This window comes from Hemibagrus wyckioides, linkage group LG11 (assembly GCF_019097595.1).
Source record: "Hemibagrus wyckioides isolate EC202008001 linkage group LG11, SWU_Hwy_1.0, whole genome shotgun sequence".
NCBI lineage: Eukaryota > Metazoa > Chordata > Actinopteri > Siluriformes > Bagridae > Hemibagrus > Hemibagrus wyckioides.
This window is the reverse complement of record NC_080720.1, coordinates 4,195,148-4,208,351: the sequence shown is the minus strand read 5'-3', so window position 1 is coordinate 4,208,351 and position 13,204 is coordinate 4,195,148. Positions and strand designations below refer to the sequence as shown.

The window sequence follows — 13,204 nt, the reverse complement described above, 5'->3', positions numbered from 1 at the left end:
ATTGGTGTAGTGTAAAGATATAAAGCAATACTTTGTTTAGTGTTCTAGCTCTTACTGGCTTTTTAGAATCTTTATAGCATTTATTAATGTGACAGAATACAGGTTTGACGTCAACAAACAAACAAACAAACAAAACAAACTGCAAGAAGAATGATATGTATTCTCATAACCTCAACAATAAGACTGAACCCCAAATTCCAGGTTACTATTTTTGAATAAATATTATTTCTAAAATTCCAGATGTAACCCAAGAGTTAAAAGCATCGCTGTTAAGCAGATAAAGTTATTTTAACTTATTTTAATCTTATCTTGCGTTCATATCCCTTTAACACTGAAGATCTGAAGTGTCTAATTTCACAAACCAGCAAGAAAAAGCATCACACCATACATTTTATCCATTTAGAGTTAGGGTTAATGCAAGGTCAGTTACTTCCTGTTCTCACTTGCGTTATAGCAGCTGTAAACAGTCATTTTCTCACCAGCTTCTCTTTATTTCTCTGTTTAAATTAATAAGGGAAAAAAATCATATCAACCACAAACAAAACCTACTGAAGATTGTTGGAAATTACAGGTCTGATGCTAGACAGACTCCTTCCCTTAACGTTAAATAAACATTTCCTTACAGAAAACTAACCTCTCGTCAACACACTTCCTTTAAATCCTATTGATGTGGAGCTCATTATATAAATCCCAGCATCATCTATTACTATAGCAATGATTCTGAGGTTCTGAGCTGTGCCACTGTCAGAGCTGCTGTTATAGAAAACTAATCAACCAATCAGGATAGAGATAATAACATCATATAAACACCACAAAAAATATTATATATTTATAAATAATGTAAAGCATCTCTGAGAACATTTAAAAAATATATTATGCTTTTTATTTTTTGTTATTAAAATAATTTGAAATATTTACATATATTTAAATATTGTGATCATTGTGAACAGGATCATTCTTTGATAAACTGATGTGTTAAATTATTTAAAAATGATCTTTAATTCTTAGATTTATTTTCAATCTTTTTTTTATTTTTTTTAAATGTTATTAAACACTTATTTATTGAATCATTTTGATTACGCTTATTGAATTTCTATTACAGCACAAATAAAAAAATAAAAATATATAATTCAAATAATAAAGAGTGAATCTTCTAGAATACAATATATGTTCGCAGTGTATGGATTATTTACATGTATTTTTATTATTTATTATGGTTGGAATGGTATTATTATGAATTAATGTGTGTAAGTGCATGTGCATTGTCTCTAAGTGTGTGTGTGTGTGTGTGTGTGTGTGTTTTGGGACATTAGCTGCCAGTCGATACGTGTCAGCTTTGATTATTTCTAATTAATCACAGTGAGTGATGATGGCAGAACCCACGCTTTCACCACATTCACATACTGACAGAGCCTGGAGACAAAGGAACACCCTGCTTTCATCACACAAAGCCTGTGTGTGTGTGTGTGTGTGTGTGTGTATGTGTGTAAGCAGGAAGGGGATTGGCTTAAAGAACAAATGACTAAAGTAGCAAATGATGCTTAAATGCTGCAGCAAAGAATCAGACGTAATGGGGCCGAGAACATGTAGAATCATTCTAAAAGATCCAGTTCTGCCCAGCGGGGTGCGACATTCCCCCAGAGCAAAAACAACACACACACACACACACACACACACACATACACACACACACACACACACAGGCTCAGAGTGAGACAGAGAGAAAGATGAGAGACAGTTTTTTTTTCAGTCTGTAGCCCATCACTTCAGGTTTTATAGCAAAACAAATTTACCTTCATTTTTAAATGGACCTGATTTTTCATCCTCTGCTACAATTCATTAATAATTACGAATACTGTATGGGCAAAATCTCCCACTGTGTCACTTTGTGACGGCATACATTGTTTACTTGTTAGAGCACATGAACACTTAATAGATTTTTGTTTGTGTTTACAAGCTACTTTATCATATTTGTTCTGTGTCTGTGTAGTGAACTGTAGCACTGGAATTTCATCATATATAGATGCTTAAAGATCAGTCTATACACAATACAATAAACTCGTGAAATATTATACCCAAGATGAAACTACATTTTCTGATCAGTCCAACAAAAGGTGGACTGTGACTTTCTCAGACAAGAAAAGGAACAAAATAAAATCCTCCATTATCTCAAATGGTGTCAGCTCAAAAAATTAAGTTTCCTACTGTTTTTGTGTCCATGTTGATGGATGAATGTCTTTATCGTGTCTCACTCCACAGTGGAGGTTAATATGAAGCTCATATGAAAGTAGACACTCAGGACTTTAAAAATTTGTAGTGTTTCAGAACTATTTCTGTTTTTCCCTAAACTACTAGAGGTGATATATTCATAGAAAAGTTCCAAAAAACAAAAATTTTTCATTTTTCTCCACACAAATGTTTGTATCTTCAGAGTAAATGTTGATCTCAAACCCATTCCTGCTCTCTGAGATGCTCCAAGTGCTTGTTCATCTAAAAAGCAGCTCAGATTTCATCTTCAACCAGTAAAATTCTGTGTACGGTTCTCCAACAGAGGGAAAAACACACGTCTAAAACACACTGAAAGCCGACAGACCCGTTTTAGATCAGACTCTCAGACTTTATACTGATTGAAAACGTCCCATAAGTCCATTTCCATTCCACCAGAAGAATGGAACTTTGGTGTACTGGTAAAAAGGTTAACAATCTTTTCAGGGATGAATCTTTTCCCAGATGAGGTAATGCCTATAATCGCTAAACTTAACATAGCATAAATTAAGAGGAATTTAAAAGCAAAAATATAGTACTAAGCCACATAGTACCAGCCACTTTATTTAAAGCGACAGTGTGCGGGGGGAAAAAAACATGATTATTGACTCCAGGGACTGAGAATAATCTATAATCTGATGTCCCTGAGCTGCTGTGAGTCACCCTGACAATCCTGTAACACTAATACACACTCAATGTGTCTCAGGGGAAAGCAGCATGCATACGTCATACTCCAGCTCCAGCTACGTCAAGCGTAATCACTTTCCAGCTGAGAGCAGTCTGAAGTGGAGTGTGGGTCAGTTTATACAGGAAGCAGTAGAAGTGAAAGATAAATACAAGCAACATATGTATGTGACTGTTAATACAGGCCAAGTGTGAGGATTGAACCCACAATTCAGTGCTATTATACTTATTTAACGATTACCTTCTTATAGGTAAACATTTGTTATAATGTTATATTTATGCTCAGTTAAGATAATTAATATTAATATTTACAAAAGGCCAAATCCTTAGACTATATCCCAGCTGTAATACATGAGAACTTGATAAAACTATTTCTTCACTTTAACTCTACCTGTCATGACATTTGGATATTGAGCCCAAGTTTTCGAAAATGAAGTAATAAAATAATCCACTCAGTTGAAAGAAAAGGTTTCTACAAGCTTTCAGATTTCTGGTATTTTTAAAGCAGCAAAGGACTTTTGACTTTTTACATTTGCACACCATAGATATTTTCCAAAACCATGACATCCCTGAACACACCTGGGATTAAGAATCATACAGTATATCCTGTAACATTATTTAAAAATAAGTTTGCATGACAACATAGTGAATATGTGGGAAAGTGTTTACCAAACAGTTTTCCATACTCATTAACTTCAAAGCTCTAACACAGAAGAAAACAAGAAAACTAATCACCAATCATGTATAGGCTAATCGGAGTATGTCTGAACTGTATGAACTGCAGTGAAGTGTGTGTTTGTGTAGGACTTGTGTGAATAAGAGTGTATTAGGCAGAGTAATTCCCCCCGTGCCACCAGCCATTGTTCCTGTAATGGCGGTTTAACAAGCCCTTCCTCATCATAAGTGACTTCTATAATGGAGCCATGCATTTATATAAAGAAGGACAGCGCTAATGAAGCGGCTCATTCCTGTGGGAGTGGAAGAGCCACTCCAAGGGACACACTATATGGAGTTTCCACGGCCCGGGGGGGCGGATACGGGGCGGGAGGGGGCACAGGCTCTCCGACTGACTGGCCTCAGCTGGCACGCGGCTCCTACCAGCCATCAGTCATGCTCAGTCAATGGGCTGTTAACTAGATTTGGAACAAGGCCATTCTGAGCTACTGTAGCAGCATTATATATATATAAAAAAAGACTCAAAGGAAAATTCTTGAGATCAGGTACAAAGATTCGAGATACAAAATGTATCTGGGACTATTTATGGAAAATGCTGAGTAAATGAGCAGAACCTCATGAAATAACAGAACATGGCTTTAATACTCTATATTGCTATTGAGTCTCTCTTTCTGTACACTGCCTCTTCATCATGTCCCTGCAGATGAAATCTACTCTCTGCATTATTGTTATTATTATTATTATTATTATTATTATTATTATTATTATTATTATTATTATTATACCACAGTCCTCTTCAAAATGTCCTGATCGATATGCAATCTAACGTGCCTCGGGGGTAGCAGCGCTGCCTGTGATATCAGATCATCACTCGATACGGCACTAACAAAACCAGCACCTCTGGCCACAGAGCAAAATACAATCACTTTACATAACCTCCTGACTTCAGATGCAATGTGTGTGAGATCAGACACAGCCACCCGGAATAATCATCCTGACCATGAACAGGAGAGAGAAGAGGATAGAAAATTTAAGAGAAGTATACAAAAAAGAAAAAGGTTAAGGTAAGGTTAGGAAAGGAAAGGAAAGGAAAGGAAAGGAAAGGAAAGGAAATTACATGAAGGGAAAGGAGTGGAAAGGAAAGGGAACAGGAGGAAATGAAAGGAAATGAAATGAAAGGGAACAGGGAGAAAATAAAAGGAATGGAAATGAAAGGAAATTAAAATGAAATGAAAGGGTGGAAAAGGAAAGAAAAGGAAACAAGAGAACATGCAAGGATAGAAGATGAGATGAGAAGAAAAGAAAAGAAAAGAAAAAAGAAAAGAAAAGAAAAGAAAAGAAAAGAAAAGAAAAGAAAAGAAAAGAAAAGAAAAGAAAAGAAAGTACGGAGGAGGATGTGAAAAGAAAGGAAAGGAAACGAAATGAAAGGAAACGAAAGGAAAGGAAATAACTCACATGTTGGTGTTAGCAGTAGAGGTTAACCATTCTCCAGCCAGGCCAATGATGTCCAGTCCCGTGGAGAGCTGATTGAAAAATCTCGGGTGACCTGAAAATTAACAGAAAGACAGAAATTATCCAAGAAGTGAACGAAACTAAAATCCAGACAAAAAACAGCCACTTGGTAAAACAATCTATCAATGATTCAGAACACGACACAGAGCTGAGTGAGTGTTTAAAATGTAATATTCAATCCTATCCACATTCCTGAATATTCACATTACCTCTTGTTCCTAACTGGGAGACGTTCAAACATCTCGCCTTTCATCTTAATGGACCAATTTCAACACAGACCTCCATTAACTGTATACACTTTAATTACACTATTATTTAACACTGATAAAAGACAGGAAATAAAGGAAGGAAGGGAACTTGTAGGAAGGGGTGAGAGGGGGAAAAAGGAATGGACAGAAAGCAGAATAGAGAAGAGGATGAAAAGAAATGTGTCAGAGGTCAGGAAGGCATCATTACCCAAAAACATTAAATCTGGTTATAAAGGCAAGCCGTGAATGTAAGTAATATCGCTACACGTCTCCAGTCACTGTACTATAAGGTTGCTGGTATGTGTTCCTGCTACTGGTTGCCATGGTAATAATGTTTATCAGTGGGTGTCACAGCTAGCATTTCAAATCAGTTTTATTGATGCTAAAAGGACACAGAAGCAGTGTGTAGTCTTTGCCACAGGTCATATGACCTCTGCTGTCTTCACTCCCATTGGTAGAGTCACCAAGTCACTCTATATTTGGATAAAGTTTTTTAACTTTTCTCAAATTTGTTGCATTACTGATGCCATGGCCATGCCCATTTCTAGCCACTGATGGTCACTGTCGCCCATGTTGCCAGATCTCACTGAAAATGAACATCTCCGGTCAGTTTATCGCTACAAGTCTCTGTATGTATGAATGAGGCTTCAGCTTCAGGACCATGGACAGTTCCAATTTAGCTGAATGGTGAACTGCCCACACCTTCAGAGGTGACGGTTGACTGCGGGGCCTTAAGCCGAGATGAATCGGAGTCAATGACCTGTTGTGAGCCAAGGCCAAGCTCTCTCCTTCCTTGGAAATGGTTAGATGTCTCCTGTAGGGCTGGTGAAGGGAAAAGCGTGCAAGTCTCATGACAGCCCATTTGTAGTGCCCACGCCTTGTCCAGCGGTATGACTCAGTCAGCTTCTTACCACAAACATGTAACACAACCTTAGGTAGCGTGGCTGAGTGGTCTAAGGTGCTGGAATTAGGCTTCAGTCTCTTTAGAAGTGTGGGTTTAAATCCCACTACAGAAACGTGTAAAAAATTCAGGTTTTATGTGTGCAAGTGATGTCAGTCCCCTACCACAATCATGGGCTATGAATGAAATAACAATTCAACTGAGATTTAAAAATCGACATAAGAAGTGGTGGCCAAGAGGTTTGGGCAATGGAGTGCAAGTCCCAGGTGCTCTGAGGTGTGTCAAGTGAATGACCTTGGAGACCAAGAGGTTACGGAGACAGACTGCTAATTCACATGGAATGGATCTAGTTGCTTTGGGAACAGTCTTGTTTAAATGCGTTTGGTAATATCGCTTCACTATGGACTCATCTCGGTCTCTGTGGACGTTTGGCCACAGGTACAAGGCTGGTGCCGGACGAGGTGGCCGAGAGGTTAAGGCGATGGACTGCTAATCCATTGTGCTTTGCACGCGTGGGTTCAAATCCCACCCTCGTCGTACATGTGTCCTTTAACCTTTTTCGCAACCATGGGCTGTATTTCCATGTTGGTTGGATGCAGATGCTGTAAGGCTGATCCTGCACCACTGGAGGTCTGTCAAAGCAGTCCACAGTCCAGAGGACAGTGGCACATAATGTGCACCTTGAGTGTCTGTTTGTTTATTTATTTGTTCAATTATGTGCACACTTACACATACTGGAGCACCCCAGCTGTGGTGACGAAGTAGCTCTGTTGGGAGTGTGTTAGACTGAAGGTCTCAAGGTTCCTTGTTTGAGCCTGGGCTTTGGCAAATGCCTGGCCATGAGTGCTCTCTTTCACACCTCATTTTTAAAACAGCAACAACTAAAGAAAGGTGTGAAAAATTCAGGTTCTGCATGTGCGAGTGGTGTCAGTCATGCCCTTACCATGGTCATGGGCTACCAATGAAGTAACAATCGGGTGAGATTAAAAAAATCTACGTAAGAAGTGGTGGCTGAGAGGTTTGGGCAATGGCGTGCAAGTCCCAGGTGTTCTGAGGTATGTAAGGTCAAGTGGATGACCAAGGACACCAAGAGGTTAAGGAGACAGACTGCTAATCTATGTGGGATGGGATCCAGTTTCTTTGTTTAAATGCGTTTGGAAATATTGCTCCACTATGGACTCATCATGGTCTCTGTGGACGTTTGGCCACAGGTACAGGGCTGGTGCCGGACGAGGTGGCTGAGAGGTTAAGGCGATGGACTGCTAATCCATTGTGCTCTGCACGCGTGGGTTCAAATCCCACCCTCGTCGTGCATGTGTCTTTTAACCTCCTCTTTACCGCAACGCCTGCAAGCCGAATGCTTTGCAAACGTGGGCTGTATTTCCATGTTGGTTGTATGCACATGCTGTAAGGCTGAGGAAGTCGCTGCTGGAGGTCTGTTAAAGCAGTGCGCAGTCCAGAAGACAGTGGCACAGAACGTGCACCTTGAGTGTCTGTTTATTTATTTATTTACTTATTTATTTGTTCAACAGACTGGGATGCAAGTTTATATGAGCAAACCACATCAACAAGAGGCTAAGGCAGTCAATCCACTTTGCAAAGCCCTTGTGGGCTTGGATCTTGAATTGAGTCTTGCAAAGGAAGCGTGCAATGTACAACCATTATGACCTGGCAGGCCTCCCGTGACAAACACCCCCTGTCCTGAGCAGTCGCAGGATTAAGGCTCCAGTCTCTTCGGGGCCGTAGGAAATTTGCCTTGCCATTCAGAGCATGGTGCCCAGTCACACATGCAAAAACCTGCATGCTCACAAATACCATTTTCTACATCATCTCTGAGTGTAATTCCTGACACGTCATACACACAGCTTTATTATTATATTTATTTTTCATCATTTCTCTTCTTTTACTGAGTCAAGCTCCAACAACGACCTGGTTTTCTATGTCACTCAAAAATGATTCTGATCCTCTGTGTTATGATGCTGTCAGGTCAACTCTCTCATCCTCATAGCTGCCCTGATGACACATCCCAAATCACTACAACTCTGTCACTTCCACAGTCACTGGACTAATTATTATGGACATCTGTCTCCCCAGCTGTCACACCTGACTCCCCAACTGTTACACCTGTCTCCCCAACTGTCACACACTCCCCAACTGTGTCCTTAACTGTCATAACTGTCTCCCCACCTGTCTCCCTAGCTGTCACACCTGTTTTCCCAACTGTCACACATTCCCCAACTGTGTCCTCAACTGTCATACCTGTCTCCCCACCTGTCTCCCCACCTGTCACACCTGTCTCCTCACCCAACACACCTGTATCCCCAACTGTCACACCTGTCACACCTGTCTCCCCAACTGTCACACCTGTCTACCCACCTGTCACACCTGTCTACCCACTGGTCACACCAGTCTCCCCACCTGTAACATCTGTCTCCCCAACTGCCACACTTTCCTCCCCACCTTTCACACCTGTCTCCCCAACTGTCACACCTGTCTCCCCAACTTTCACACCTGTCTTCCCACCTGTCACACCTGTCTCCTCAACTGTCACACCTGTCTTCTCAGTTGTCACACCAGTCTCCCCACCTGTCACACTTGTCTCTCCAACTGTCATACTTGTCTCTCCAACTGTCACACCAGTCTCCCCACCTGTCACACTTGTCTCTCCAACTGTCATACTTGTCTCTCCAACTGTCATACCTGTCTCCCCAGCTGTCTCAAAAGTCTCCCTAACTGTCCCCTTTCTTTCTTTCTTTCTTTCTTTCTTTCTTTCTTTCTTTCTTTCTTTCTTTCTTGCTTTCTTTCTTGCTTTCTTGCTTTCTTTTTTGCTTTCTTTTTTCCTTCCTTAAGGGCATGCATATATTTCCTTCAATGCTGCACTACACTTCTGCCACATTCAACACTCAGAATAGGCACTGATCTTCTAATCAGTGTTAGGTAACGACATTTTCTCAGTTTGTGTATGTAAGTTAGCTGGCTTGCTAATCCCAGCTGAGGCATTTTGGCGTTCTTGATCTCCAATGTCTTCGAACAAACATCAAATCTGAGCTGAAAGCAGATACTGATTTGATTATTTCCCACACAGGGGTCTGTAGGTGTTCATGGGCAGTGTGTCAGGAGCTCTGCATGTCTTCTGAACAGCTGTATTCTGATCCTATAAATGATCCTGTGTCTCTCCCAGGAATACTGAGTATGAGGAAGGAATGTTTTAGGGACATGAGGAGGACATGTGAGTAGAAGGTTGTGAGGTTAAATCACAGAACTGCCAAACTGCAACTGTTGGGTCTTTAGGGCCAGAACCTGTACCCTAAACTGCTCAGTTATTTCCCATCTCCATCAGCAAGTCATACTTGGTGGACTGTTATTATTTTGAACACAGCTAAAGTCTCAGTATGAACACAATATGAAACAGTCATGACTCACACACACACTCAGAACAGGACTCTAGTTTGTCATCTGGTATCGTACCTGTTCGGACTCCGTACTTGAGCGTGTCCCTGCAGTCCACAAGGATCTGCTCGAGTGACTCAGGCTGGTCACAGAGCTCCAGGTTGAAACCCTCAATGCCCTCCAGGAGCTGGTGTGGATGGTGGAAGTCTAGAACTTTGGTGGATCTGTCAAAAGTCTTGCGAACATAATTGGTGAGGATGTCCATGACCTCGAGGAGAAACTGCATTGTTGGCTCTTCACCATTTTTAGCTGGAAGTAGATCTGCAAAGAGAAGAAGAGAAGAAGTGATGGGTTTTGTCTGAAAGCTGCTGCACTGACAGCTGTAGTTTACTTTCATTACTTCCATCCAGCAATGTGTTAAGATATTTCTGTCTAACTCTACATGCAAAAAGGTTTTTTGTTTTTGTAAATATTTGTATTTATTTGTGGTAACACAACTTCTCTTTATCTACTATGTTTGTTTATGGTATTTTCTTTTTCTTTCCTATATACATGTATTTATTCATTTATTCTGTTCTGTTCTGTTTTTCTTTCTTTCTTTCTTTCTTTCTTTCTTTCTTTCTTTCTTTCTTTCTTTCTTTCTAATTTAATTAGACATTAACAAACATTCTTTCATTTATTTATTTTTGTTGTTTATACTATGATCTTATTCTTTTTTAAATAAATGTATTTATTTATTAATTTTATTAATATTACACATTAATATGTATTTTCCCCATTTGGAATTCGTGCATCACAATTACGTTAAATTCTATTAGTATTTAATATTTATTTTTTATATCTTATGTAAAAATAAGTTCAGTTTTCCCTGTTTGATACTGTGACCACACCTACTAATATGTTAAATAATATTATTTCCATTAAGCATTTCCACTGCATGGGCTTAGTAACAATCACAGAAGTTTTGTTTTTGACTTCTCAGGACTGGAAATGAATGCTGCTAAGTTTGACAAGTTAAGTCTGACCAGTCAGAGTCGAGCATTTCGATAGTGTTGTGGTATTAAGGCAAATTATTAAAAAAGTAGCTTACTAAATAATAATTTAATGGCAAAATATACACAATAAGTCATGTCTTTAATTTAAATGTAATGAGTAACAAGCCTACACCTGCTGTATTCCTGCTGTAAGCTGAGTGTCATGATGTTTAAACAAGTAAAAACAGATGAAGTGAGTAAATAAGGAGCTGTGATGAGAGATCTTACCCCGAGCGAACAGGTTGGAGAAGTCAGTCTCGGTGTGAGTGAAGCGTGATTCCTTCTCCCGGTTCTCCCTGTTATGACTCTGCTCTTTCTCTCTGAAGGATCCCACCATCCTGCTTTTCTCCTCCAAGCTGTTGTTCTTCTGCAGAAACCCTGCATTGTTACAAGACGATGAGGAATGGAAACCGCTTAGAAACATGTCCAGATCTTTGCTACAGCCTCCTGTGTGCGTTAATTCTCCTGACACATGGCTTTATGTTTGAGTGACTAACATCCTGTTGGGCTGGGACACACACATATATATGCATTTCTAGACTTAGTAGTGGTTTCCACCCCCAGCACATTTCAGTCCGAGTGCTCGAACTGCCTGACCCGAACAGAAAACATGCCATTTAACCGGAGGCGCAGAGATCTGATAGGGCTATAGATCTGATACACACTGCTCCTCATGACACCGATCTATCAGACAGGCTTTATTGCACTAACTGGTGTGAAGAAGAGAGAAAAGCACAAGCAGGAAGCCAACGTGTCTGAGATGTGTTGAAAGCTATTACACCTGAGACAGGGAGCGTTACTCAGGATGCCATTCCATAAAACAAGCTCATAAAACAGAAGAAAGCAAATAAACATGACAAGAAAGGACATTATCAACATTTACATTATTTACTGTCCAGTGTCACCCAAATGAGGATAAGGCTCCCTTCTGAGCCTGGTTCCTCTCAAGATATCTTCCTCATATCATCTCAGGGAGTTTTTCCTCACCCTTGTCACCTCAGGCTTGCTCAGTAGGGATAGATATTAGTAACTTAACTTTAAACTTTATCATTTTTATTCTATGTTTCTATATTTCTGTAAAGCTGCTTTGAGACAATGTCCTTTATTAAAAGCACTATACAAATATATTGAATTGAACTGAATTTTCTGAAGATGTGCCAAGAATTAGTGGTATAATAAAATTATTATTATTATTATTATTATTATTATTATTATTATTATTATTATTATTAAAAGGTGGAATAAAAATACTGGATTTCCAAATGTCACTAATAAAAATAAGATTATACAGCAGATAAAAATTTTCAATTTTATTCATTGTTTTATCATAAACAGTAAATCTGGTCCAAAATATAAGTCAAGCTTTTATCAGATCTATTGTTTACTGATATGACTATATAACAGACTGAGTGATTGATTGATTGATTGATTACTGTTTTATTATTATTATTATTATTATTATTATTATTGACTACTGCAATTTCCAGTTAATTGTCATTGTCAAGATGTATTTATTTGTTTATTTATTTATTTGTATGTTTGTTTTTTGTTTGTTTAATTTTATTATTTTGATTTTCATAAATTATTTTATGGGTGAAATTTCCAATTAATTGTCACTGCTTAGATCTTGAGCAGTATTAAATTATTTGTTTGTTTAGTTTTATTTTATTTTATTTGTAAAATTTCCAATCTATTGTCAGTGATGAGGTATATATATATATATATATATATATAATATTTAAAAAGCACTGTTATTATTTAATAATATCATCAGGAAACTCATATCCTTCAGTGAGGTCGTTGTTTCACGGTATCGCTGTAGAGCAGGTGAAGAGGGTCATTGTGTTAAATCTCTGAATGAGATCATAAAAATGAGCGACTTTTCCCAGATGCATTGTTACTGCACAAATCACTCGCAACACAAAACCTGGGAATGTTTTGTTCATCTGATTCCCAGTGGAGATCGACGTGTGTGTATGTGTGTGTGTGTCTGTGTGTGTGTATGTGTGTGTGTGTGTTATCTCACAGAAACAGACAGCAGTGCAGCAGACCTTCATATTCAGCCTGAGATCAGAGTAAAGAATGAATTTATTCAAATTAATTCAAATTCATTTCTCTACTTTTTCTCACATCAGGTCCAACAACTCTGCAGCTTCCCCTAAAACCCAGTGGCAAAATGATCATTTTCCCAAAAGCAGCCAGAAGGTTTTATTTTATTTAAACTGCATAGAGTTTACAATCATTAAATATTCAAAATAAGATTTCCTTTTGTAAAAATAAATTAACCCTAAAACAAATAAACCCTGAAGATTATTACTTTCCTAATCATAAAATTTCAATTAATTCCTCTTTTGTCAGATGGGGCACTGGGAGGGCTGGGAGGGGGCTGTTAGGAGCTTGGAAGGGCTGTTAGTGGGTGTTTGGGGCTGTAAGAGGGCTATGAGGGGGCGGGTAGGGTACAGTGGGGATATTTAAGGCTGTTATATGGTTGTGAG

General features: G+C 38.9%; 1 protein-coding gene and 2 non-coding genes across 4 annotated transcripts in view; 2 read left to right on the top strand and 1 right to left on the bottom strand.

Annotated features, from left to right (window-relative positions):
- gad1b (glutamate decarboxylase 1b) overlaps positions 1-13,204 on the bottom strand; it is a 40,881-nt gene that overhangs the window by 16,565 nt on the left and 11,112 nt on the right. For both annotated transcript variants that reach the window (XM_058403614.1, XM_058403613.1), the window contains exons 4-6: positions 10,938-11,087; positions 9,754-9,996; positions 5,080-5,170 (exon numbers count right to left, since the gene is read on the bottom strand). In XM_058403614.1, the coding sequence (XP_058259597.1) occupies positions 5,080-5,170; positions 9,754-9,996; positions 10,938-11,087 (484 nt within the window). The remainder of the gene's footprint in view (positions 1-5,079; positions 5,171-9,753; positions 9,997-10,937; positions 11,088-13,204) is intronic.
- Positions 6,741-6,822, top strand: trnas-gcu (transfer RNA serine (anticodon GCU)). The gene has a single exon. It is a non-coding gene; the product is annotated as a tRNA-Ser (tRNA).
- trnas-gcu (transfer RNA serine (anticodon GCU)) lies at positions 7,514-7,595 on the top strand. The gene has a single exon. It is a non-coding gene; the product is annotated as a tRNA-Ser (tRNA).